This window comes from Colletotrichum abscissum (assembly GCF_030869225.1).
Source record: "Colletotrichum abscissum strain IMI 504890 chromosome Unknown Scaffold_25.1, whole genome shotgun sequence".
Taxonomy (NCBI): domain Eukaryota; kingdom Fungi; phylum Ascomycota; class Sordariomycetes; order Glomerellales; family Glomerellaceae; genus Colletotrichum; species Colletotrichum abscissum.
This window is the reverse complement of record NW_026850154.1, coordinates 701,334-728,214: the sequence shown is the minus strand read 5'-3', so window position 1 is coordinate 728,214 and position 26,881 is coordinate 701,334. Positions and strand designations below refer to the sequence as shown.

Below are 26,881 nucleotides of genomic sequence, written 5' to 3'. Positions count from 1 at the left end.
CACAGTATGCCGTACAGCTTTATGAGCAGAGACACATTCAAAACAGATGCATGGGTTCTGCGGGAGTTTGCTCTAGGGCACCTTGGGATCGGGATTGGCTCTCGGTGAAATGCATGCGGGCTGCCTTTGGGAGAGGATTTGAGGGGTTTAGCAATGTAATCGTATTAGCATCGTGTCGGGACACTAATTGATTCTTGTCCACATCCACTACCGAAAGGTCTGTCAATGGCGTTCTCGAAAATGGCTAGAAGCGCGCCCACAGGATTGAAGCGCTCGTCTGAAACTAGCGAGCCAGGTCCGACGTCTTAGTTTCTGCCCTCTTGCGTGCCCATACGATATCCCCCTTCGTCATCCTCGTACTCTGAGAGACTGCATGGTCCTTCCCGTATAGAAGTCGACTGCCTGGTCTGTCAACTGGTATAAGTACACCGAGCTTTCGTCAGACTAAACTGATTGGATATCGTTTCAGAGCGATCACACATGGCGGCCGGCTGATCATGGCCTTCTTCGCCGCAGAGAAAGTCGGTCATGGACGTGAGGATTCATGGCCCAAGAGCGTGCCTCCCACTGGGCTTTCAGACCGCCTTTGCGGTAGACTCCCAGTTGTCAGGGGCCTGGACAACCAAGGCGTCAGGACTGTCTGCATCGGATCTGGGAGAAGCATCAGGGCCTATCGCTACCGTCTTTTTCTTCGGCCGAACCGGGGTCATCAGAGGATTCGCGGCCTTCTTGACGAACTTGATTCTTATGGGCTTTTTTAGCACCTGTGGCTCAGGAGCTGCGGCAATGGTGACCTTGTCGACCTCCACAACCTCTGGAGTATAAGTGGCCTGGGCTGGAAGAGATACCGAAGAGGAGCGCTGCGGACCCTTAGGTACCATGCTTCCTGAGTGCTTTCTGTGTATACTGTTACGTATATAAGTAAAGTGATGAGAAGGTTTTGATATTAGTAAGTTGATGATATAAACCTGGAGTCAAAAAATCGAGGTGTTGCAATGCAGATCAGCTTCAACATTTCATCTGTGTCTTTCACCCGATCAATGCATTGTTCACCTAGAATGGGAACTCAACCTTGCGTGAGACTGCCCAATTTCCAGCTTTGAATACCTGATATGGTACGCACAGATGATACTGGGCTTTCTTCTAATCAGCACCAGCGGGTTTTCTAAGGCCGCCATTGCCTTGCGCTGAAGTTAGGATGTGTCTTCAGCTTCCTTGCCGGTCTCATCAGGTTCGAGAGAAGTAGAGGAGCATGACTGCTGAAATGTCCACTAAGGCCTTTTTGCAGAAGACAGTCTATTCTTTACTCGATGACACATCCAAGCCTGGCGTGGATGAAAGTTCAATATGAATGGCCCTGGAAAACGACAGTTGATCTACCATCGCTGTCACAGTCCTGGGAGTTCAACGTTTGTCTGTAATATGCTCTCTTGCGACAACAAGCAGGAGAGTGCCGATGCATGTAAGCGTTGATATAGCGCGCAGCCCTTCGGTGTTGGATTTGGGCGTCTTGCAATGGCATAAATTTGGGAAAAACGGAAGTCGCAGTCTAGTATGGAGCTTAGAAGAAAAGGCGGTAAGGTGGTGAAGAAGAATACTATGTATAGACGGTGCTTATAGATGGGACGAATTGACGATATGGTCTTCGAGGCCTGTTCGTAAAGAAATGAGAAAACGGACATGTTTCTAACTGCGAGTCTCCGAGCCTATTCAGTCTTGTCTCTCTCTCTACTACTAACAGTATGCACATATCGCTATAGATGATGCGAACGCGAGATTTACTTTTCCAGTTCGCTTAAAGAGGGTGTGAGTATACTTGATCAAGAGGTTCGTAACATCTTTGGCGCGGCCCAGAAAGTCAAACAGTCTCACATCAGAACCACGCTGTGCTATACAGGAACTCTCTCATACCCGACTTGTCGTCCTTAAATAGGTGGCACAATATTTATGATACGGTTGAATCTCTGCCGGGAAGACTCGTTCTGTTATTCGTTCAGAGTGCTTCACCGACTCTCGCGTGCCATGCGCACCATCCCATGGTGTCCTTCCACAACCACCATGCTCCTTCTTGATCACTCAATCCACCGTCATTGTCTAGTCTAGTTTAGGATACTCAATAAAGCCAACAGAGTCCACCTCCTCCCCAGACTCTCCATGCATACCCACAAACGAGCGGCCCTCACCCGGCACAAACGTAACACACCGATCATTCGTCCTCGACCCAACCTCCAGAACCCGGCCCAGACTAGTCGAAGCCCGAAAGAACCCAACGCGGTCCTTCTTCTTCTTCCGGCCGTTGCACACCTCCGTCATGATCCAGTACTCCCCCTCCTCCAGCGTCAGCTCCTTGAAATTCCCGCCGCTACCGCCGTGCTCCTGCGCCCCGTCGGGGCCCCCGTCCATCTTGACGCCGAGCGCGTCGACCCGCGCGGCGCCGCGGCCAAAGATGGAGACGACGCGCACGCTGTCCAGCTTGGCGAGTTCTGTGCCGTCGTTGAAGGAGGTTGAGCTGCCGGCGGGCGCGCCGCGGTAGATTTCGCGGAAGGTGAAGCCCACGTCGGCGAATTGGGAGAGGTCGATGTCGGAGACGATGGGGACGGTGGTCCAGCCTTTGGCGGCGGCGAGCTTCTGCACGAGAAACTCGGCGGCGGGTTTGGCGGAGGGGCGATAGTCTCTGTGGCCTGGCATCACGGCGCCGAGGGGTAGACCGTTGCGGCTGCGGTCACATGGTGTTAGCGAGACCGTCTCAATGCCTTTATTTGTAAAGCTGGGGTGTATTCAAGACTTACCAGACCGGGTCAAATTTGTTGCAAAACATCTGCACTCTTTCCGGTGCCAGACCGGGTATCGTGTTCTTGTTGTACACCTGCATAGTGTTGCCAAATGTCACGGCGGCCACGATCCGGTCCTTGTATTCCGATCCAAGCCTGTCCGAAATCACGCGGGAAAGCATCGCAGCGCCTTGGCTGTACCCGCCGACGACGACATCAGAGTCGGAGCACTGGTCCATGTACTCGCGGATCTGAGTGCTCGCGCTGGTGACCTCGCGCGGCCGGCACAGCTGGTTGTTGATGCAGAGGTTGTCTTGCAGCGTTGCGGCGTATTCAATGCCTTGAATAGCAATCTTGTCCGCGCCTAGGGTTGAGCGGAGGTACGCCGCGAGTTGAGGGCCCGGTTGCAATCCCTGTGGTGGGCTGTTAGTTCTCAATGCGCTCAAGGCAAAGATATCATCGAGGCTTTGCAAGCCGGGTTTACTCACCATATTCGGCTGTTGAGTGCTTCCGCGGAGGAAGAAGAACATGGTATCTTTGCAGGTGCCATCGCGCACCTCATTCTCCAAGACACCTTTGTCTGATGAGTCCTGTTGTCGAGCTTGAAGAGAGTGAACGGGTTGGCTTGCTTCTTCCGTGTAGTCACTTCGTAATGTTACTCTTGCGAGGCCTGGTGTCAATACGCACTGCAAGGCGAGTATGATGGCCGTGGACCTCTTCATGATAACGAACGTGTTGTAATGAGCGTATATGGGTTAGTACTTGATCAATTTTTGCTTCCTGGGAAGGAAGTACCACTAAATGATCGGACAAATGTTGAGAACTGTCATATTCAAGGACACTGATTTCTTCAATATCTATAACTTACGTTTCCTGAAGCTCGGACTGTTCAGAGTGGAATCGTCAATAAAAGCGAGGGTTTTTCCTTTCGCTTCAGCAATTAATATTAAGGAACGTCAAATGAGCGTCAATGTCTCTTCAACCTTAATTGATTGTATACAAGGGCTATACCTTAAATTGTGGACGAACTCTGTTAGTGTCATTACTTCACCTGACGGGCTGTCCGGCAACTCCAGGGCTGCAGCTCGGAGGGATCGGACAGCCGTGATCTGCAATCTTGGACTCACCTTTCCCCTGGAGAGGCCATGCATCCAGTGGTCCCACGCTGTGATCTCTCGTCCTGGTTGTCGGTACAATACACTTGGACAGGAATCACTTACCTATTTCTCCATTCTATAAGGTAGTTAACCACTCGCTCGTCTCACCTTATTCAAGGTTGGGTCTCGAGTAGATCTGCTCGGTATGTGAAAAGAGTGCACGGTCGAGGGCCTAACTTCGCCCTGTAGACAAAGAAGACAGGCTCTCGATCGGGGACTACTAGGAAGTCCTATGAGTTCTTCCTAACAGCGCGAAAGAGGACATCTCCGCGATTGGCAATATAGTTCTGGCAAAGAGTTACGTGCTCCCTTCCGTGGAAAGACGCATTGTTGCCGGAAAGCTTCAGGTAGACGGCATCGACTTCAACTTAGCGCCTTGTTTCTTGTGTTTACCGTTCGTCATACGAGGATGTTGGTCAGAAATGAGGCAGATGTCCGGACTGCTTCAAACTGGATGGTTGCTAGCCTGACTTTGACAACGTCTAACCATGTGAGTATGGCGGAGCATTGGTGGACGACTTCGGAGCAGCTGCAGGCAATTTCGCGCTGTTACCGTCAAGTAAGGGCGAAAACTGTACATGTTTCGCGCATTCGGTCAAGCAACTCGGCCAGGGAGTCTACGTATAATCCACTGGTGCGGCCAAGGCTAAGGTAACGGGTGAGCTGGCAGAGAAGTTAGTCAGGACCTTCCAGATGGGTAGAATGGTTGGGATGGACGGGACCTAGTAAACTTTGGCCGATTTTCCTACGATGAAATGTAGGCTTCGGGATAACATTTTGAGAAAAAACCAAAACCTCTTACAGTATACTTCTGAACTGAGAGTTCGGGAGAACTTGCTGTGGCGGCGGCGTCGTCTCTCGCCTCTATATGATGCCTGTCGCCGCCAGCTTCTTCCAATGTCATCTACCACACATATATGCGAGGGATTCCTCCAAAACACCCACAGAGTCCATGATGGAAGCAGCTTGATTATATCTTCCCGTGGATAAGACTTCCAAGATCTCCTCAATAGGGCTTACCAGACGTATCTACCCCCACTTTATACTTGCTCATCAGGCGTCAAGTGTTGGCCTGCTATCCGCTCTATCGTCAATGAAAGACACAGAATTAAGGATAGATGCTACTCAAACACATGAAAGGAAACACATGAGATCGCGGTGTCTTCTCGTCGTCTCATCTCAAAGTACATTTCCATTTTCAGAGACATTCTTTCCTCAACTCACATAGCCCACGTCACACCTCGTCGCCCACCCCCAGACTTGCTACATCTATGCCAAGTGGGCTGTGGCTCCCAACCAACTATCACTGGATGCTCACATCCACACTTCCCCGATAGTCTAGTGGTGAGGATATCTGCTTGTCATCGGGGAATTATTCCCTGACAACGATTCGCAGGGGACCGGGGTTCAATTCCCCGTCGAGGAGTTATTTTTGCTCTTTCTGAGTAGTGTTGCTTTCTAGAACTGATTTCAATGCGATTGACAGTCGCTGTGGCATCTTGGACGGCATTTCGGACATGAACCAATGTCAAATTTACACTATGCGCCCATAATTATGTCTCAGGGCAGAGTAGTCTTTGGTCCCAGTAGTTTTGTACTTGAAGCAGGTAGGTACTCGCCACATAGTCTGCCAGCTGAATCGTCCCGTCTTATCTGCTCCAACATTCATGCTCTTTGTGAATCAGCGTTGTTGCCGCATGTCTGATAACGGCGGCGCTGAGGGATGGCGAAAAGACCCCTGCGTTTACTGCGTTTACAATCGCCACAACGCCACTTCTGCTCCTTCTGGGTCTTTGGCTCAGCACTGTAACTCACTCGACGTGGGATCGCTGGTCAATGCGGCCTGGTGTGGAGAAGGCGCCGCGTTGAAAGTCGCTCGAGGATCGTTACGCAAATGTGTGTACAATGGAGAGAGGATGCGAGGGGAATCATCGAGAGACATCATCTGTCTGTACAAAACAAATATTCGTTCTCGTTCGAATCCTAAACCATTGATACGGTCTATCAGCGAGTGATAGAAGTCAAACAACCATCCGCATGCATAGCTACCCCTTCAAAGCCGCCGCGTCCAACACATCCTCCGCCTCGCCAAGCTTCCCAATCTTGCCCTTGGACAACAAGACCACGGCATCCTGTCCTGGCCGCAAGCCTTCCGTCACGCCGCCCAGCCTATGCGTGATTGCTATTACGGTATGGCCCTTGTCTGTGAACTCCTGGCGTATGATGTCGCGTGTGACAGATTCAGTCTCGGTATCGAGCGAGGATGTGGCTTCATCAAACAGAAGAATCGGCATGATGTGTCGGCATTCAGTTCCGTTTGCTGATGATTCGGGCGGGTGGTTGATGGATTTGAGTTGTACGAGCGCTCTAGCTAGTGCGAACAGCTGCGATTGACCGGTGGACATTTGTGGCAGAGAGGATAGTGGGCTGTCTAGAGTGTTGCGAGTTTCCTCTCCAGATGAAGTGTTTTGTAGGTAGAAGTGTGACAGAAGGCCGACCCTCTCGAGGGCTGAGATGATGGCTTCATCTGGGAGAGAAGTTGAGGGCTGGGTAGTTGGTAGGTCAGCGGGGATCTCTCACGAATATTGAACAGAGAATCGCACATCGAGGTTGAAGCGGAGACTGGCATGTCCCAGAATGAATGACTCTTGGGAAACCGTGATGAAGCACTTCTGTCGAATTAGAGAACGTGGCACGAGACGTAGATCGACCCCGTCAATCCTGATGCTTCCAGCATCCGTGTCAAGAAGACGTAGGAGGGTGAGGAGTAGGGTGCTTTTGCCGCTGTTTGTCCAACGCGTCAGCAGATATCGGAATATGATCTATGGATGCAGCCATGTGCAGCATACCTGCCCGTTCGACCGCAAACGATCAATTGCTGGCCTGGAGAGGCCTTCAGGGTAACGTCTTGTAAAGCCACTGCGTCGGGGCTGCAGAGAGAGTCAGTCTACAGAGGCGACCGTACTGTTAATAGTTGTCTTACTTATACGAAACGGTGACCTTGTCGAACTCGACTGATCCAGATGACGGCCACGCCTCCGTGGGAACAAAGTCCTCGTGGGGCTGTTCCTCTTTCGGCGTATCGGCCTCCAAGGTCTTCAAGCGAGATCTGCCAAGCCGTCAGTAAATCAACCAGGAAGACAAGGAGGAAGAGAAAGTATACATGGCACCTAGGGAAATCTCCATATTCGTCCAAGATGTCACGAGGCTAAGAAGCGTCGCGTTCGCAGCCAACACAATATTCAACGCCATACCAATCTGACCGGCCGTCGTCGTTCCCCTCACAAAAACTGCAAGTGTGATGAGGCCTGTGGCAATCGCAGCAACCATGAGATCCAGAACGATGCCCAGCCACTGTTGTAGACAGAAGAGGATATATGCTGGCTTCTGCGACTTATCAAGACAGACCACGTTGGCATGCTCGGCTTGTTTCTCCCAACCAAAAGCTCGGATAGTCGTGACGCCTTCAACCTATGTCGTTGTCAGCCACAACGTGCTTAGCCAGAAGGGGAGAGGGAAGCGGTACTGATTCGAGGAAGCTCGAGTAGACTGCCGACTGCGACTCGAGATCTAGCAGACGCAATTGTCGCGAGGTGCGTAAGTACACCCGCTGCACGAGATACACGACCGCGGCGCAAAGGGGAAGCGACAGAGCCAGCAGCTTTTGTGTGCTGAATAACAAAACCACCTGTACGAGCAGCTTGAAGACCTCTGTAACCAAATATGAGTTAGGAGGAGTGAGTGTTGGGTCAGGAAGGCTTACGATTCGACATGGACATGATGGCTGGCGGCAACTGCTTATCCACCAGTTGTATATCCTGACTGAAACTGTAAAGACTTAGCAAATGATATGGCTCATTCGGTAGGCGTTGCGACCAACTGATTCAATGTAACTCCCATATCAGTCTTTGAGAAATACGACAGTGGGGCACTAAGTTTGGTCAGTAGGTGTAGGTGGCAGCAGATGAAGTTAGTGGGATTGCACGAACCCGATGATAGTTGAGAGTAGGCGGCGATGTAGCTCAGTGCCGGAAGCGGGTGCGATCAGGATTTGGGTTGACCTTTAACTAAGTTAGTATCAGAGTCAGCGACCTGAACTATTCGTACTCACCACATCGTTCCGCTTGTAGCGAGCCATGCTAGTAAAGATGAGATGAGGTAGCCACAAATATAGAATGTTGTCTGGGATACTGGTGCCTCCGTCCACTTTTGCAACCAGTACTGAGGGAAAGTTACGAAGAAAGAATATGTTGAGGTGCAAGCGAGAAGTAGTAGGATATGACGAAAGCCTACAGCCCGGAAATAGTATCCTGAGGGGAGATGGCTGAGTTAGCATTCAAAAGGCGAATAAAAGTGCAACATACCATAGAGAGAGATGTCTCCCGTTGCTCTGCTGAGATCAGAAACAGCCTCGGCCATCTTCAAATTCTGGCTCTGCACGGTCTTGTCCACTTGGGGCTGCTTCACGACCGTATCGTTCTTTGAATCAACAATATTAACTTTCAGTGAGGCGTACTTGGGGTTCTGCTTCAGGTCATCCCACGTCCCCTGGTACGCAATGGTTCCGCCACCCAGGATAATTAGCTGGTCTGCTAAGTTGAAATGCGCAGCTATAGACTGTCAGTCTTCGTACATTGTTTGTGCCATAGCAACGTAAGGAGCGTACTAGAATGAGTAACAAGGAGGACAGTCGTGCCCGTTTTCCTGAAATGACCTGCAGAACCAAGCAGGTTCTCAACAATACGACTTTCTGTTTTACCGTCAAGTGCGCTGAAGCTATCGTCCAAGATCACAATCTCACTGCGGGCGTATATGGCTCGAGCAAGAGCCTTAGTAGTTGTGGTCAGTGAAGTGAACCCTTTGAAATTTGACACGACAATAAATATGTAGCGAAAAGAGCATGGCGGCGCAAACGTACCACTCGTTGTCGTTGTCCTCCAGAAAGGTTCAAGCCTCGGCTTCCTATCATGGTACTGTCGCCGCTGGGATTTGCCAGGAGGTCCTCATCGAGGCAGCATAGTTGGATCACCTCCTGATACCAGCTTGGCTCCTCGGGGAGGAAACCGCAGACTGCTTGTTTGAAGGTTCCGCTTGGTAACCAAGGAGACTGCTCGCAGTATCCTATATGCTTCGTCGACACAGATATCGTCCCAGAAGCTGTAGAGACCTCACCCAAGAGGGCTCGGACAAGCGTCGTTTTGCCGCTTCCAACGGGACCAGAACACATGACCATTGAACCCTTGTCAATAACGAGGTTGAGATTGCTGAAAGCCGGAGGTTTCGATGCAGTGAGCCCTTGGATAGTGACGGCTTCCAAAGATATAGCGGGCGAAATGTCGACGAGGCTGTCTTCTGCTTTATCGAAAATAAGTCTTTGGTCCTTTCGGGGTGGCTCAATGAGATATTGCTGAATTCGTTCAAAAGCCGCCAGAGAGCCCACAGCTTGCGGCACGATGGTCATAATCATGTTGGCAGGGTGCGTCACCAAGCCGAGTAGCGCCGTAGTCGTGAAGGCGGTCTCAACATCGAGTGCGGAGCCGTTAAGTCTCGCGACGATCACGTACAGAACGAGCGTGAGAATGGGGGCGAAAATACCGAGAGCGTTTGCTACAAGGTGTCAGGAAGTTGCATTATACCTGGAAATCGGATGACATCACATACCACTCGCGTTATAAGCGACCATCATCCACCGGACTTTCTTGGCCATTTCTAGCTCCCGAAGGCGTAAGGAGAGGATCAGAGATTCCGTATGGTCTACGATCCCAAGCATCTTCAGACTCTTGACCGAGCCAAGCATAGACGTGGTCATGGCGATTCGGTTCTGAGTAGCCACAGACCAATCCTTTTGCTTGCTCTGGAGGTTCTTTGCCAGATATCGACTCACACGAGAGCAAACTAAAGAGCTCATTAGTTCTTACTCTAAGTACGAGTGCCCAGATTCAAATTACAAAAGATCATGACGAATGGAACCGCGCAAACCCAACCGACTCTCCGAGCTAGCATCGCAGTGCCTATGCCAACCTCGATGATCTGCGCCCACGTCTCGTGGAACATGGAAGCCGACTGAACCACGTTGTCTGCGTCTGTACTCATCAAAGTAACCACCTTTGTATCGCCATAGCCAGTAGACTGCTGATTGAGCTGCTTGTTGTTGAGGAGACCAACAACAGCGCCCCTGATCATAATCTTGAGGCGGTTGAGACTGTGCTGGTAGGCAGTTCTCGCGATCTATAGTATGACTCAATATTGCATCGTACGGGACCTCAGGCGACGAGACTTACAGCCAAACCCACATAGACAAAGACAGCCATCGACACAACTGAGTACCCTCCATCTTGAGATTCCTCGGATGACATGCTGATGGAGCGGATGACAGTACCGATTAGGACCGGCTGAGCGTAGCGGAATCCGATGAGAACAAAGCGAGGGATGATGGGCGCAAGAAACTGCGGAAGAATACTACGCAGCAGTACTTTGGGCAGCGTCATCTTTTTCTCGGGCTTGTCTATGGTGCTCTTAGCAAAAGTGGACGCGTTGTGCTACGCCAGGGGGAAAGTAGGCGTACTTCTCTGACTCCATGCTTGCAGGGCTTGCTGGCGTCGAAGTTGCGATGACAGCTTGCTGTCCATCATTGGAAGGCAGTCTCCAGTTAGAATGTATCTGTTCCCTCGGACGAGAATCGGATTGATCCATCCAAAGAACGTTCGATCCAGAATATTGGACAATTCCTCTGGAGACCACTGATCACGAGGACTCTCCAGGATCGTTTTCTTTCCTCGTAGTTCAACAACCAGAAGCACGCCCTTGATGCAAAGACTCGTAAATGCCGGGACGACGATTATGGCGGACCCATTGTCAGGAACTCCCGTTCCCAAGTCAAGCAAATTGCATCCCGACGATACAAGCAGATAGACAACAGCGAGATCCGACGGCCTGACGGACTTGGTGTGCTCCAACAAGAGCAGCGGGCAGAGGCCCACATAAGCCACCAAGGACAAAATAGCAGAAGCTAGATTGAGCCCAAGTCGGGGCGTCGAGAGTGCTGTCGTAGCGAGTATGATTGACTGGGCCACAACCAAGATGATTGCGATGATCTAGCTTCAGTTTAGTTCAGTTTCCAGGAAACAGTATCACTCATCACTACGCACAACTTTGCCATGGCCGTGGTGTTCCGGAATGACCTTGATCGTTTCTTTGCGAAGCTTCGATAGACGGAATGGCAGCAACAGCAAAAACAAGGCTGATGCCGTGGTCGACAAAAAGAGCGAGTTTGGAAGCATGATTGCTTGAGCTTAACTCTTCGTCGGTCTCACTCTCTCCCCTTTCCCTCGCGTCGATTCTTCTCTTCTTGTCTGGGTCTCCGTGCACTCAGAAGTAGCAGTGATTGAGGTAAGATAACAAAGACGGAATCAAGAGGCTGAATTGTTATTGTTTTGAGCGTCATGGGTATTGTCCGCCGCGTGCCTTCTGACCCGTATTTGGTGAACAAGGGGTCTGTATTCCCTATTCAGAACCAACGACAGTAGGCCTCCAAAACCTATCGGAGTGATTTAGGAATGCGATGGCCGGTGAGTTCCATTCACAGAGCAATGTACAAGTGGAGCGCTTGGCGAGGCTGGATACGATGTTTGAGTGTAGGCGAGATGCACAAGGCATACGAGGTCTGTTTACTTGCTTGAAACCAACAACTTCGTTCCACGCGTGGCACAGCTGCAGTCGTCCCTATTTGACCCTAGTCACCTTCCCTGTTGAACTTATAGGGCCGCGTCCCCTGCTTGAAGTAAGCAACGCTTCCCCGTTGGTGTCGGCAAGGCCGAAAAGACAGACACGAAGCGAATTACTTCAATTTTGCGTCAAAGGTGTATGTCTGTGAACTTGACAATGCCAGTATCCCGTCTTTCGAGTATAGCACAATGCTTTTACAGCGGACATCATCGCCGAATTTAGGACTAAAGCACCTATTGCATCGAACAGTCCCGAAAGCGCTTGCGATGTCAAGCTGCGTGAGACGATCGATGCCTTTTCTCACTCGAAGACTCTCGGGCATTTCTGCTTTCCGATCCCTCAGTCTTATTGGACCGAATACTTGAGGGCCACTGTAAAGTCTTGCTCCAGGTGTATGCATCTGGCCGATGCCGTTTCTCATGCTGTTCCGCATGGTGACTTTCGAAGGGTCGGTACTTGTTCTAGTAGTGCTCTCAATGAGCAGGCCTTTCCTGTGTTTCGCTGGCGCCGCTCAATTGAAGAGCGCCAGCCATATGATTCCAATCACGCCACTATCCGAACTCCTTCTATAGCATCAGCATAGATGACAAAGTTGTGCCATCTCATCGATTCATCACTTGTCAAGAACCCGGGCCTTGACAAAGCGGTTGATTTGCTCCCGAGAGAGCTTATCATTGTACTGCTCATGACAATCGTAAAACGAAATCAGCTCTTGGGTGCAGTCAACCATGGCAGCGATATCAACGTTGCTTTCGGCCAGCCAAGCACCGTACCGCTGCACCCGGGTGAACCTAGCCTCCGGTTGCTTCTCTTTATCCGCGGGGTTCGGTGTTCCGGGAGTCGGAGGCAGTCCAGGCACTCGGCCTTGGGCCTGAGCTAACGCTGCGCTTGCAGCAGCAATACCAGCGGCGGATGGCGGGTTGGAACCAGACATGTTAGGCGAGGGTCGCAGAACCAATACAAGCAAAATTGCTGTGAGGGCAATCGTATGGGGTGGATATAGCAACGGTAGATCCGTCATGTAGTGATCGTTGATTATGGACCAGCCCAGGGCGACGTCCTCCTGGGTCAAATTCAACTCCTGTTGGTAGTTGTTCAGGGTTCGATACGGTTGATGAACTATGAGCTGAGAGCTCATCTCGGATATCATGAAGAACTCGCACTCGCCGAGCTTCGAGGTGTCGAGACCGAGGAAATCGGGCCACAGGGAGCGAGCTTCACTGACGATCAGGCGGATATGCTGCGGGGACTCTTCCATCTTGCAAGCCAGATACAGCGCGGTTGCAACGACCAGGTATGGATTTGTTCGCCGGATTTCGACCTTGGTGTAGAAGCGTTTGATATAGACCTGGGCGGTGGCCATGGCCTGCTGTCGGACTACCATGCGTTTGCCGAGCCGATTGACCTCTGTGTGCGTGATGAAGTTAGCAGGTGGGAATACTATGAAGAGCGGCGGGGAAGCTAACGCTGATTGAAGTAAATGCCTAGGTGCCGCTGTTGCGGGAGAGGAAACATCTGGACTAGGTCGGAATTATCGTCTTCGAGCTTCTGGCGCACTGCTTGGAGTTCATCTTTGGAGAAGAGCCAGAAGCGACGCTGGGTTGACTCCCAGTAGTTGGCAGCCATGATGACCTCTCCCGGGCGTTTTCATGGAAATCTATGACATGATTTGTGTCCGCAATGACCCGGAGAGATTGGAGGAGATGTTGCTGAGGAGCAGCGAGGCTGATGGGTGAAGTTAACGGAAAGGGTAGCTGCGAGGCTGGTGCAGCCATATGGAACTGTGGCTGATGTTTTCCCTGATAACGATAAGGCGGAAGATGTCCGCCCTGGCGGCCTCAGAGAACCACCTCGCTGAAGCTGTCTGCTGGAGCAGCACTGGAAGCTCCCGGGAGCACTGCTAATTGGTGGCAGCTGATTGCCTCGCTTGGCCCGCCAGTGGAACCCTCCCCTGGGTAGCCGAGCTTCTGACGCTGTGGCCCCGGCGCGAACCACTTGCGGCAGGCGGTGCTGCATTTTCTTGGTCGCTGCACCTCGCGATCCTCCTACGTCAGTCCTTGTGACTTGCAGCACCTCATGCAAGCAAAGCCAGTCGCGACAACACCAACCCAACGCCGCCTTTGATAACCCGCCATGTCGTCGTGAGACAGACGCCCCTCGATAGAACCCCGCGCGATTTCCACCTTTCTACCGCCGTTCACCCTATGAATCCCGCGTCGAGACCGAGCCCTCGACTCTACTGACCCTGCGTCCTGATGCCGCCGCCGCCATGGGGGTAACAAATTGGGTTACCGAGCGCCAGATGGAGGTGGACGAGTCGCAGAACCAGCGGGATAAGCGGGTCGAGGACCTCTGGAGGCAATTGGACCCCCAGGGGACGGGACATTTGGACTTTAAGGGGTTGCAGAAGGGGTTGAAGAAGATTGATCACCGTCAGCATCAAACTCTGCCCGAAGCTCCCGTGTGGTCTGGGTGCTGACGTTGTCCTTTAGCTATGAAGAATGCGGACGATATGTTGCGGAGGATCATGACCGTCGTCGACACGAACGACGACGGTGTGATTCAGTATGAAGGTAAGCTGCGAATTGGGGGCTATCAGACTAGAAGCTGAAGCTACTGGCCGGGTTCCCCTGTCTTGGATTGAATAAGATATCGAGGACGGCCGCTGACAATGACCTATCACCAGAGTTCCGCTACTTTGTCGAGCAGACAGAGAGGCAGCTCATGCTTCTTTTCCAGTCCATAGACAAGGACAATGATGGGAGACTTGACAAGACTGAACTACAGGAGGCCTTCCGACGAGCTGGGCTGGTTGTGCCGATGCGCAAGCTCAGCTCCTTTTTTGGCGATATCGACATGAACAACGATGGCTATATAAGCTTCGAAGAATGGCGGTAAGTTTCTCAGCATTCAGTAGAGTATGTTGTGAGTCCATGGGTGTTGTTGTAAGCCCAAGCCGCAAAGCGAGGTGTAGAGTAAAGGGTGGCCGATTATCCGACGTATATGGGAAGGTCCGGATCTAGGTCCAGGAGCACTACTCCACGGTGACCGGCCGTGATGTTCTCGGTGTGGCTCGGTGTATAGGCGTATGCCTGAGGTGGGCGGGAGGCTTCCATGATGGATGCTCTGGTGCTGTTGTCGGGTTTCTCCTTCCTCTTTTTCGTCTCGGAAAAACCTCTCCTTCTGTTCTGCTTGGAGAGTGAATCACTGACAGAACCCGGACACGCGCAGAGATTTTCTTTTGTTTATGCCAACACACAATGGCCACGCCCCTCTGAAGGCCGTGTTGGACTTTTATTCTTCCATCGTCACCCTCACTGCTGAAGGTGACTCGATGGTATCGGAGGAGACACTTGAAGGTTTAGGTACGACCGGCTTCCTTCTGCAAACCCTCTTTGGATCCATTTTGAGGATCGCATCCCCTTCGGATCGTGAGCCCGGCACCACCACCGAGTCTTTTGCTTCCGCCGCCACCACCGACGAAGACGGCCGCCCCGTGGTGATGGTTGTCCCTTCCCAGGAAGGCGCTGCGTCGCCCGTTCCTACCACAACTGCGCAGCTTTCCACCTTGTCAAAACCGCAGCAAAATCAACAAACTTCACCAGACAGCCTCACTTCTGCCACAGACTCCGCCCAACAGCAAACTTCCCTCACGTCAAAAACAACATCAGCAGCAACATCATCAAGAACCACCACAACAACGCAAGCCGTGGTCCCCATCTCTCCTCCAGGCTTTTCAGGTACCAGCGCCAACATGAACAATATGAACATGGAGGCAGCGGTGCTGCAGGCGTGCATCGAGGCCGGAAACGAGAAGCGCACAGGCATCCTCCGAAGACTCCCCGGCGTCGGCACCTCTCAAGCGAACCAGGTCACAGACAGCAGCTCCGAGCAAGGCTCTAGCTCAGATGCAACTGTAGCACCCAAGACCAAGAGACTGACTGACTTCGCCCCTGATCCAGGTTACTTTGTCGCAGGTGCCGTCGCTGGAGGACTATCGCGGACTGCCACCGCTCCTCTCGATCGTCTCAAGGTCTACCTGCTTGTCAACACTCGAGCCAGTACCGAGACTGCGGCCTCTGCTCTGAAGCAGGGTCGTCCCCTGGTTGCTCTGAACAACGCTGTGCGACCTTTTAGTGATGCCGTCAAGGATCTCTGGAAGGCAGGCGGCATGCGCAGTCTTTTTGCAGGTATGCTCATGCTCATACTTCTACTGATGTTTATATACATTCATGGCTGTCGGCTGCTACTGGTCCATCGTTCCATCTATCTTGAACTCCCTAGCTTGAAAGATGATTGGCCATTTTAAACCGAGCAGCTACTTGAATTATGTACTGACTTCCCCAAGGCAACGGACTCAATGTCATCAAGATCATGCCCGAGAGTGCCATCAAGTTCGGATCCTATGAGGCCGCAAAGCGAACCCTTTCTAAGTTTGAGGGACACAACGACCCCAGACAGATCAGCAGCACCTCAAAATTCGTGGCGGGAGGTGTAGCTGGCATGGTTGCCCAGTACGTTATTTCTTCACAACACTCCTCCAAGTTTGCCTCATTTGCTTTAGCCGCTGTCATCTCTATCATTTGTTGCAGAGTCGCCGTCTCTCCCCTTGTCTCTCCATGTCTCTCTTGCCGCCTTGACTCGCTGCTGACGTCCCCTAGGTTCTGTGTATACCCGCTCGATACACTTAAGTTCCGGCTCCAGACGTCGACGGTCCAGGGTGGCCTCAGCGGCAATGCACTTGTTATCGATACTGCCAAGAAGATGTGGCAGGCGGGAGGCATGCGCATCGCCTATCGTGGTGTTACCATGGGCCTCATGGGCATGTTCCCGTACAGTGCCATTGACATGGGCACATTTGAGTTCCTCAAATCCTCGTACAAGAGATACATGGCCAAGTACAAGGGCATTCACGAGGAGGACGCCAAGCCGGGCAACATCATGACTGGTCTCATAGGAGCGACCAGTGGTGCTTTCGGAGCGTCAGTGGTGTACCCACTCAATGTCCTCCGCACCCGTCTCCAGACGCAGGGAACAGTCATGCACCCTGCAACTTATACCGGCATCGTGGATGTCGCACGGCAGACGTTCAAGAATGAGGGTGTGCGGGGCATGTACAAGGGACTCACGCCTAACCTGCTCAAGGTTGCTCCCGCTCTGAGCATTACATGGGTTGTGTATGAGAACTCGAAGAGAATTCTTGGTCTGGAGTGAAGAGACAAAGACTCTTTTGAGACGGGGGATTGAAGTGGACAATGGGAGGGAGTGGATTTTACTACAAGACATCAAAGGGACACTAAAAAGAGCCAGGAGGCATATTCTTGGGTTCCTCATTTGAATTGTGGAGGAAGACGAAGATTTTTGGAAGGCGACATGGGATCGCCTAGGTTTGGCCAGCTCAAGAAGAGCGGCACACTCTGTTTTGTTACATAGCCCCGTCGTCAATGGCGTTTGGAAGACGTGGTCAGAGAGAGAAAGAGAGATACCAGAGAAGACTTTTGCTCGCTGCAAGGGTGGATGGAACCAGGCTGGCGGTAGCTGTCGGTAGCTTAGCTGCACTACGGTGCGGATGTGGCAGCGGGAAGCCCCAGAGATGTTTGCTCAATACAGACGAATGCCTGCACATAAGTGGTTGGTTGCCACGTGGGAATGATGCTTTGCAGGGTGAGGTTATCGTGAGAGTGACGATGGAGGGCCTGTCTATTATGTACTGGTCGTCATGTAAGAGCCCCAGGTAAACGTCGCAGAGTCCGCCGTCTTCATTAAAACCCCAACATCTCCCAATCAGTATCATCTTGATCTGCGATCCGACAAAAAGGAAGACAGAACAGAAAATAAGCATCAAAATTGGTTGACGTAGGCCTCGAGACAGAATGGGACGTCGTCGAGTTTGCCAAGCTGGCCTACCTTACGGGAAAAGAAGCTTACGTCGCGATCGTCGTCACCCCGCGTCCACACTGAACCCCGTTGGAGGGGTTGGATACAAGACACCCACTATGAAGAAGCTTGATTGATGGGCAGGCTCCAGTGAATATGCAGAGAGACGACTGTGATTCGTAACCCGACGACTAATAACGATGATATCCTGGTAGACCATAGGTTGGTTCGGAGGGACTAGCCGAGGCTGGTAGGGGGTGACTTACTTGGATAAGCATCGAAGGGGGGAAATACTAGAAGGAACTTTGTTTATTGCGAGCTAATTACGTAGGCCGAATGTACCTTGAGATAAGGTAGGTAGGTACCTATGCGGGAGGGGGGGTACGCACGGCAGAGGTTGTTCACTATACTAGCTTAATATTACCTTCTGATATTTATAATACCTAGTTAGAGTATAAGTTATATATTATCCTAATTTAATATTTACGCGTTACCCTATTAAACTTCGTCTATTTAGTTTTATATATTAAAGTAGTATATAGTTAAGTATAAAGGCCTATATAGTATAACGTAAATACTTTTATTAAATACGTATTATATATATCTATATATTAACTATAGTACGGCTAATATATTAAAATTTTAATTATAGTTATTAAGCCGAAATACCGTTTTAATAAAATAAGTAATTAATATAAGTTAGCTTAGTTTAATAATTATAAGAGCGGCGTGCGTAATACTAAAAGAATAAATATTATAACTAAAATAAACTATATAAATTAATAAAATAGCTAATATATTTTAATTAAGCGATATATATAATACTCTAATACTTTATTAATAAAGGATATATCTAATTAAGTATCTAATATAATACTTTAGTAATAGTATAATAAACGAGATCTTCTAATTAAGTGCGCGGTGCTAGTAGAGGTTCTTATTTAATAGAGGTTCTTATTTAGTAAAGGTTCTTATTTAGTAAAGGCTCTACTCTATTACCTTACGAGTCTAATTAAAATATACTATATAACTAAAGAAAGTATAATATATATTACTAATATTTATTTAAACTATATTAGAAATATAAATCTAGATTAATTTTTATTTATTTAGTAACTTTATAGATTATATTACTACGTAGCTACTACTACTTACCCTTATTATATTATTTTTATTAAGTAAATATCTCGAGCTTAATATACGCCCGCTAAAGCTACGGTACGCCCCAGATTCTAAGATATTAGATATAATACGGACGTAATAAAAAAGGGTATAATATACTTATAATAAGAGGTACGAAAAGAATTAATAGAATACGATAAGTAAGAGAATTTATAAAGAAATAAGTAAGTAAATAAGATATTAAACTTAGTCTAAAAGAATAAACGTACCTTATAAAATAGACCTATACTAAGTAAGGGCGCCCTAAAATAAAATAAAAAGAATTAGTACTATATTAAGGTAAATAAGGACCGAGAAATAAACCTTTAGTATAATAAGAAACCTAAGTAGTATAGGATTCTAAATAATATAGAAATTAGCTTAGCTCTAAAATATAAAAAAGGTAAACGAACTTTAGTTAGGTAATTAACCTAATTAAGTATAGTTATCCCTCTCATAACTAAAAATCGAAACTATTAAAAAAAAGATTAGTAAAATACGAATTATAAAAGTACGCATAATATAGCTTACCTTTAAAAAATATAATAATTAAGTAATAATAAGGAAGTATTTATATAAAGTTAGTTATATTAGAGTAACGACTAAGGATATAAGTAAATACTTACTAAGTATATGTTTAGTAAATATCTTATTACTTAGATAGTATATAGTAAAGTAAGTAGTAAAAGAGAACTTAAGTATAGTTAAGATAGAGGGGTAGTAGTAAAATAAAGCCTAATAATAAGCTTAATAAATAGCGGATAGGGGGGGTAACTAACCTATATACTAGCGCTATAATATTACTAATATGCCTAGCTAAATAAGGTATTTAAGCTTAGAGAGTATAAGAATATAGTACTAAAAAAGTACGATAGTATTACTCCGTAAATATATTAATAAATCCCTAAGGTACTTTGCTAATTAAATAACTAATTAGATATATTTAGGTTACTAAAGTTTATAAACCGAGCGGGCGTCTATTTTATAGATTAGTATATCGTAATATCGAACTAAGTATAATTATTAAATCCTATTAAATTAATATAATAAAAAGAACCTAATAAAAATTAACCGTTAAGAGGAAGTTAAAGTAATTTTAAAAAAAATAGGAAAGGTAGCTTATATACGTTAAGTATACTTAGAAATATCCTAACTAATCGTAGCTAACGTAACGGACTTTAACGCACCTCTATTACTAATATAAATAGAAATAAGAGACTTAAAATACTCTTATAAATAAAAACGTTAGTAATTTATAATAAAAAACATAAGAGTCGTACTTATATATAAAATAAGTATATAATACTATTACTTATAATTATGCGGGCGGGTCGACGTATTTAGTAAGTAAGTTAAATAAAAAAGAAAGTTTACTAAAGAGGGGAGGGGAAAAGTAATAAAATAAAAAGGTATAAGTAAAAAGCTCTTATATATACGGGGCTCGGCTTATAGGTTTACTAAGCTAATTAGATATAAAAACTACTACCCTCCCTAGCTATACTAAATACTTTATTATTAACCTATTTTTTATAAAATCCGCCTATATAGGATTTTAACTTATAAATAAAAAGCTTAATATATATTAAATCTAAGCTACTCTAAAGATTCTAAATTAAGTTCTAGTAGTAATTATTAAGTTAAGTAAAATCCTTAATTATATACCTAAGCTTTTATAGCTTATATTTATAATCTAGACTATTTAATAAAGTATACCTTAATATCCTTACTATATTTTATAAAATTAGGAGGCTATATTCTATATTACCTAAACTCGTAAAGTAACTAATAACAGACTTAACTAATCTAGTTAAAGTATTTTATAGAGTATATTTCGTAAAAAAAGCTTCTATCTCCTTAACCTTCCGCTATTTATATAAAAAATTCCTTCTTAGTTTTAAACTTAAATTAGAAAGATATTAAGAGATATTTTATTTATTATACTATATCTTCTCTAAGGATTCTATTAGCTACTCGAGGTATTTTATAAAATCCGTAGCGAGCTATATAAGTTAGTAATTTTATTAAATATTTATATTTAGGGTACGAGAGTATTTAATAAATCTCGTTAAGGGACCGTATATATATCTTATTTATTAAACTAACTAGTTATTTAATAAAAGTAGTTAGTAAAATTTAATAAGTAGCTAACTTTTTTAAATTAAGAATATATTATAAAAAGGGTATATTAGCGAGCTATCTCCTCTCTAAATAACCTATTTTCTATCTAGTTTAATTACTAATAAGCTAATAATATATTAATTTTTTATAAGTAAATAAACAGGGTAGTTAAGAAGTTTATTTTTATATTTAATACTAAAGAGTTTATTTATAAAAATAATAACGAAAAAGATTTAAAAAGTATAACTAACTCGGTAAGTAAATATACTATCTAAACGTACGAAGTAATTACGTACCTAAATAAAATAGCTAATTAAAAAAGAGATATTATAAAATTTATTAATAAGAAGAAGGTATTAATAAGATTATAAATAGTATTTTAAAAATAAAAACTAACGTAGTAATAAAAAATACTTTATTAGCCTATTTAAAGAGTATAGGCTTTTATATAATAATATTATAATATTTATAATCGAGCTCGTATATTATATAAAAATTATAATTAAAAATACTATTACGCTCTAAATAATAAGGGAAATTAATATTTATAAAAGGGCTAGATTATTTAATAACGTAGACTTATTTAAAAATACCCCGGAGGCATAAGTTAGAATGGGCGCTATTATTTATAAAATTAAATTATATAAGTATTTCCTCTATCTCTTCTTTCTCTCTAAACGTATTAATTTATAATTTATTTTTAATTTATTTTATAAAAGTTAAGTAGTTACTTTAAAAGCTTATAAAATAGTTATAAACTTATAAGTAGCAATATTTATATAAGCCTATAAAACTAAAGAAGTTTACTTTATATACTTACTTTTTATAAATAAGAGTAGTAGTAGTATTATAGTAATTCGTTTTTATAATATTAACTTTATATTTATTATTTTATTATTAATATATATACCGGATCCTTTTTTTTAATTAACTAATTTTTACTAATACTTATTTTTACTTAATAAAATAAAAATATTATAATAAGAACTATATATTTAGAAAACTTCTTATAGATACTTTTTAGTATAGATATTAAGTAATATTTTTAACCTTACTTAGTTTTTAGCGTCCTTTTTCTATAAATAAGCGTTAGGATTCCGTTCCCTATTTTTTATAACTAAGGTAATATTAATAAAATTAATATATATAATAGTATTACTAATCTAACTTATATTATTAAGGATATTACTAAACTCGCTCGTAGCTTAATCCTTACTTATTAACTAGAGGCGATTCTATAATAATACTTTTCTCGCTTTAATAAGACCTCTATTATTTCTAGACTTAGATTTATTATTAATTAAGTATAACGTCGCTTAGAAAAGAAATTATAAAGACTTATAACTAATAATAAATATATTTTTAAATTTATTCTTATTAAAGTAAAGAGTATATTTCCTATATATTTATATATTAGACTTAGTAATATTCTAAAATACTATAATAAGGATATTAGTAGTATTATTTCTTATAGTATTAAGCTTCGTTAATAAAAAGTTAAGAGCCTTTAAAACGATAATAATAGCAAAAGCTAGTACGATATATTTAATTTAAAGCTAGTAATATAAGAGAATTAGTATTATAATTAATACTATCCTAGCTTTTATAATTTATTATAAGTCTAAATAAGTAACTAGTAACTATATTTTTTTAAAGCTTAGAGGAATTAAGAACGATTAAAAAATATTAATATATCCTAAGAGTAACGACTTTTTTAAAATATATTTAACTAATACTCGCTATATATACTTTATTAATAACGTTAGCTTAGAATATATTATATTAACGGGCCTTATATAATAAGGGTTTAGAGCTAGAGTAAATATTTATATAACTTTAAGTATTATTAATTAGTTAATAATACCGAACTTAGTATATACTACCTTTTACTTTACTATAGACCCTACTTTATTAACTTTTTTATAAATACTTTATATAAAATAGTAAAAGCGGCCGTTCTAAATAATATTAAAAACTAAGTTATTACGGAGCGTTTTTAGTATAAAGTAACTATAATAAGGTTTATTTACTTAGTAACCGAGATAGCTTATAAGCTCTTATTACTATATTATATTACTAATAAAATAAAGTAAGAATACGTAAATAAATATTTTTTAGTTTTAGACTAATATTATATAACCTTAGTTAAGTACTACGAGTTAAGCTAGACTTTATAATACTTTTATATTATTTAAGCTAAAGGGAGCTAGTATAACTAGGAGCATACTTAATCTCTTTATACTAATATAATTAAAAAAAAAGGCTAGTAATATATAAAGTCCTAAAATCGATTAGTATATATTATAATATACTCTAAAGGCGTTATAAAAAAACTTAAAAAAAAAGGAAATTACGTTTTTTTTATTAAAGTAGTTTATAAACTAGTTTTTAATATATTTTTAAAGTTCGAGCTCGTTATAATAGGGGTTTAAAATTATTAATAACTAAAAACTATCTATTTTATTATTTAAAATATAGTAGATAATAAAAGCTTATAACTCGGGGGGTAACTATATACTAAGCTCCTAAGGAATATATATATAAAAAAGATATATATTAAATTTATTAATTATATAATTTATTAGTAATATAATCTCGAGATTTTTAATAAAGATAAGTTCTTATTATATTAGTTAACTAGGGTTAAATTTAAGAAGCGTATTAAAAATATTATAGCTTTATTAAGTAGGGAGCGTATCTAGGGTAAATACTAATATAATATAAACTATATTAAGTTTATTATTATACCTAAGCTTAGTATTAAGTAAATAATTAATACTATACTAAGTTACTTAGCTATAGTATTACTAAAATAATTTAATATAATAGTCTCTTTAGTATATATAAAATACGAAGTTAAAAAGAAAAATAGGCTTTTTATCTAGGTAATAATAGAACTTACTTAATATTATCCTTAAAAACTCTTTTTAAACTCTTACTTATTATAGCTTATAATTACTAAGCTTATATTATATTATATTATAATATATTAGTTTAAATAATAATACCGAATCTAAAAACGCTTATAATATAGTTTATAAGTTAAAAAATAGTATATTTTTAACGTATAACGCCCTAAATAATAGCTTAGTAAGGTTAAGTTTTATTATAAGCTTCCGGAGTTAGCTAAGAAGGAGCTATAACTTAAACTTTATAAAAAAGTAGTCTTTTTTTTTTAGTAATATTTATAGCTCGTGTTCTAATAAAGTCTTAAGGATTTTAACTAAAGAAGTTTATATAAACTATAATATATTTACCTCTTATAAAAGTAATACGAACTTAAACTTTATAAATATTATAATAAGGTCTTTTACGTCGTATTTAATAATAGTAGTCGGGTTATATAAAAGGGTTTAAGAGCTTAAACTAGTGGGAGTATTAACTATATTACTTTTTAATTTTAGTAAGTTAATTAGCGGATGCGGTTTATTTTTATTATTTTTTATAAAATCTTTTTTAACGTTTTTAGCTTCGAAACTCGGATAGATAATATTAACTTAAAGTAGCGTATTAAGAGTAGCTTTAGGAAATAGTTCTTATTTATTATTTTTTAATTTATTACTTATATTATTTAGAATACTACCCTAAATTATTTATATAGTATTAAGTATATTAATACTAACTTTACTATTTTTATCCTTTTATAATTATAACTAGTTTAGTTCCCCCGGGCTCGCTAAGTCGAAATTAAAAAATATACCCCTAATTTTATTAGTATTTTTATTATAATTTAATTAATTAGTAATACTATGCTAAGTATCTATTTTTTATAGCTCCTTTTATAACTTAAAGCTTTTTAATTTTAAAATTTCGATTTTATTAATAAAGCCTCGCTTCTTTCTTTTTATAATTCTTATATAAGGAAATAATAGTCTCGATATTATATATTAGCTCTAGAGGATATAAGTTAACTTAGAGAAAACGTAAGTAGGCTAAATAAAAAAAAGATCTTAATAAAACCGTTTCTTATTTTATAATCCGTATAAAAAAGCTTATATAGACTTATAATAAATCCGTAGGCCTTAAATACTTTCTTTTTTTAAAATTTCTACTTTCTTTTCCTCTTATTACTAACTTTTATTATATCGGGCGTATTAATTTATTTTTATACTCGGATTTATTAAAGCTCTAATTATTATAATTTATTTTCTTTTTTTATTTTAATAAATCGTAACTTATTAAAATACTATATATAAAGATTTATACTTACTAAATACTAAATATTAAAATAATATATCGAACTTAGGTAACTCTACTAGGGGCCTAAGCTTAGACTTTAATAAAAGTACTATACTACTACCCCTATTTTAAAATAAATTAAAAAAAAAGCTTTTTAAATATTTTAATCGCTCTAAAAATAAACTAAAGAAGTTAAATAGAGATCGGCTTATTATATTATTAGATTATAAAAATAAGAATAAAAATAAAAATTCTTATATTAAAGATTCTTAACGTAATCCTAAAATAAATAAGTTTATAACTAAAAAGTCTTTTTTTAAAAAGAAGCGACTTATTAAAAATAAGAGTAAAAATAATAAAAAGGATAATAAAAATAAGGACGAAGTATTTAGCTTAAATAATAAGAAAATTAAGAAGTTCTTAATTTAAAAGATTATATATTATTTACCTTAGCCTTTCTTATATCTAAAGTTCTTTAATATTAACTTTACTATAAAAAGCGACTACTATTACTAAAGTAGTTAGTAAGGGTAAGAGGGAGTATATTATAAAAATTAATAAAGAGTAGACTATAAGACTCTAATTACTTTTTAAAAAATTTAAAAAATAATAGCGTTATATTACTCTTATTATTTTAAATAAATATTTTATTAATAATATCGTTAGTATTTTTTTTAAATAGTTCGAGGGCCCCGAATCCGTATAGATTTACTAACTTATAAAGCTCCGAGGTTAGGATAATATAAACTTATAAAAAAGTAAAACTATAGCTTATTTATTAATATATTTACTATACGCTTTAATTAATAAATTTTAATACTAATTTTTTTAAAACTATATTCTCGTTTTAAAAGAATAGGAGTAGCTCCGCTTTGCTCTTATATATTTTATTAAAAGTATTTAAATATTTTTTATAAAAAACTTTAAAACCGACGAGTTCGAGGTTCTTTTTTATTTTTATAATAGCTAGATTAATATTATTAACTTTATATTATTAATAAAAGCTTAGTATTTAAGTAAGCTATCTATACTTATTTATTATATTATTACTTTTTAATAATATCTTAGCGATTTATATAGAGCTTTATATATTAATTAAACGCTATTTATAATAAGAACGTTTAGTAGTAATATAAAGACTTATTAATAAGTAATAGCTTACGTAGTAATAGGTCCTAAGCTACTAGGATATAATTTATAACTATAAAATATATAAAAGTTATTAAGTTAAGAACCTCGCTAAGATTAAAAAGCGCCCTCGTAATAGGGCCCTAAATAAGAACAAGAAAAAAAAGATTATATTCTCTAATATTAATAATAATATTACGGCTTTTAAGCCTATAGCGAGCACCTTCTTTACTATTAGTATTAACTTACTAATACCTCTAAATAGAACTAAAAGTAGGGATAGATTTAAGTATAAATATATAAGCACTTAATTTTATAATATATAAAGTATACGAGAGGCAATTACTAATTTATACTAGTATTTAGGTTTATATTATAAAATAGTATACCGTCCTATAATAATCCTCTTTAAAAGATTACTAAGTTAACTATTTATTTTAAGGGGATTTTATAATAATATTATAAAGAAATATTTTATTTTAGGGGTTTAAAAAGACTTATATAGAACTACGGGGTATCTTAGCTTAAATAATTACTTATAATATAATATTTCTTAATATTTACTTCGTTATATACTCTCTCTAGCTAGTTAGTAAAATATATTATTTTATATAACCTATTTTATTACCTATAATAACGGTCCTTTAAAATACACGCGCCTTAAGTAATTAAGTATTCCTTTTATATCTATTTTATAACTAAATATTAGGCTTCTTATATTTTTAAAGCTTTATATTAAAATAATAAAAAACTTATTATATTTAA

General features: G+C 41.6%; 6 protein-coding genes across 6 annotated transcripts; 2 read left to right on the top strand and 4 right to left on the bottom strand.

Annotated features, from left to right (window-relative positions):
• Positions 1-575: 575 nt before the first annotated feature.
• Positions 576-881, bottom strand: CABS01_10184 (uncharacterized protein; the record flags this gene model as incomplete). Its single annotated transcript, XM_060543540.1, has 1 exon — positions 576-881. The coding sequence occupies one exon, from the start codon at positions 879-881 to the stop codon at positions 576-578; it is 306 nt and encodes a 101-aa protein (XP_060399721.1).
• Positions 882-2,094: 1,213 nt separating this feature from the next.
• CABS01_10183 (cutinase-2) lies at positions 2,095-3,493 on the bottom strand (the record flags this gene model as incomplete). The annotated part of the gene is made up of 2 exons (XM_060543539.1): positions 2,095-2,716; positions 2,790-3,493. The coding sequence occupies 2 exons, from the start codon at positions 3,491-3,493 to the stop codon at positions 2,095-2,097; spliced, it is 1,326 nt and encodes a 441-aa protein (XP_060399720.1).
• Positions 3,494-4,382: 889 nt separating this feature from the next.
• CABS01_10182 (uncharacterized protein) lies at positions 4,383-4,583 on the top strand (the record flags this gene model as incomplete). Its single annotated transcript, XM_060543538.1, has 1 exon — positions 4,383-4,583. The coding sequence occupies one exon, from the start codon at positions 4,383-4,385 to the stop codon at positions 4,581-4,583; it is 201 nt and encodes a 66-aa protein (XP_060399719.1).
• Positions 4,584-5,973: 1,390 nt separating this feature from the next.
• Positions 5,974-11,208, bottom strand: CABS01_10181 (uncharacterized protein; the record flags this gene model as incomplete). Its single annotated transcript, XM_060543537.1, has 18 exons — positions 5,974-6,474; positions 6,532-6,712; positions 6,778-6,858; positions 6,912-7,037; positions 7,092-7,399; positions 7,455-7,639; positions 7,692-7,756; positions 7,809-7,859; positions 7,918-7,989; positions 8,040-8,238; positions 8,293-8,538; positions 8,595-8,757; positions 8,847-9,535; positions 9,590-9,823; positions 9,877-10,156; positions 10,210-10,433; positions 10,494-11,022; positions 11,077-11,208. 18 exons carry the CDS (start codon positions 11,206-11,208, stop codon positions 5,974-5,976), a joined length of 4,266 nt encoding a protein of 1,421 aa, XP_060399718.1.
• A 1,058-nt stretch (positions 11,209-12,266) lies between these two features.
• CABS01_10180 (RNA polymerase II holoenzyme cyclin-like subunit) lies at positions 12,267-13,279 on the bottom strand (the record flags this gene model as incomplete). Its single annotated transcript, XM_060543536.1, has 2 exons — positions 12,267-13,060; positions 13,120-13,279. 2 exons carry the CDS (start codon positions 13,277-13,279, stop codon positions 12,267-12,269), a joined length of 954 nt encoding a protein of 317 aa, XP_060399717.1.
• A 643-nt stretch (positions 13,280-13,922) lies between these two features.
• Positions 13,923-25,504, top strand: CABS01_10179 (uncharacterized protein; the record flags this gene model as incomplete). Its single annotated transcript, XM_060543535.1, has 7 exons — positions 13,923-14,085; positions 14,146-14,226; positions 14,340-14,547; positions 14,885-15,843; positions 16,002-16,167; positions 16,315-16,830; positions 25,489-25,504. The coding sequence occupies 7 exons, from the start codon at positions 13,923-13,925 to the stop codon at positions 25,502-25,504; spliced, it is 2,109 nt and encodes a 702-aa protein (XP_060399716.1).
• Between the last annotated feature and the right edge of the window lie 1,377 nt (positions 25,505-26,881).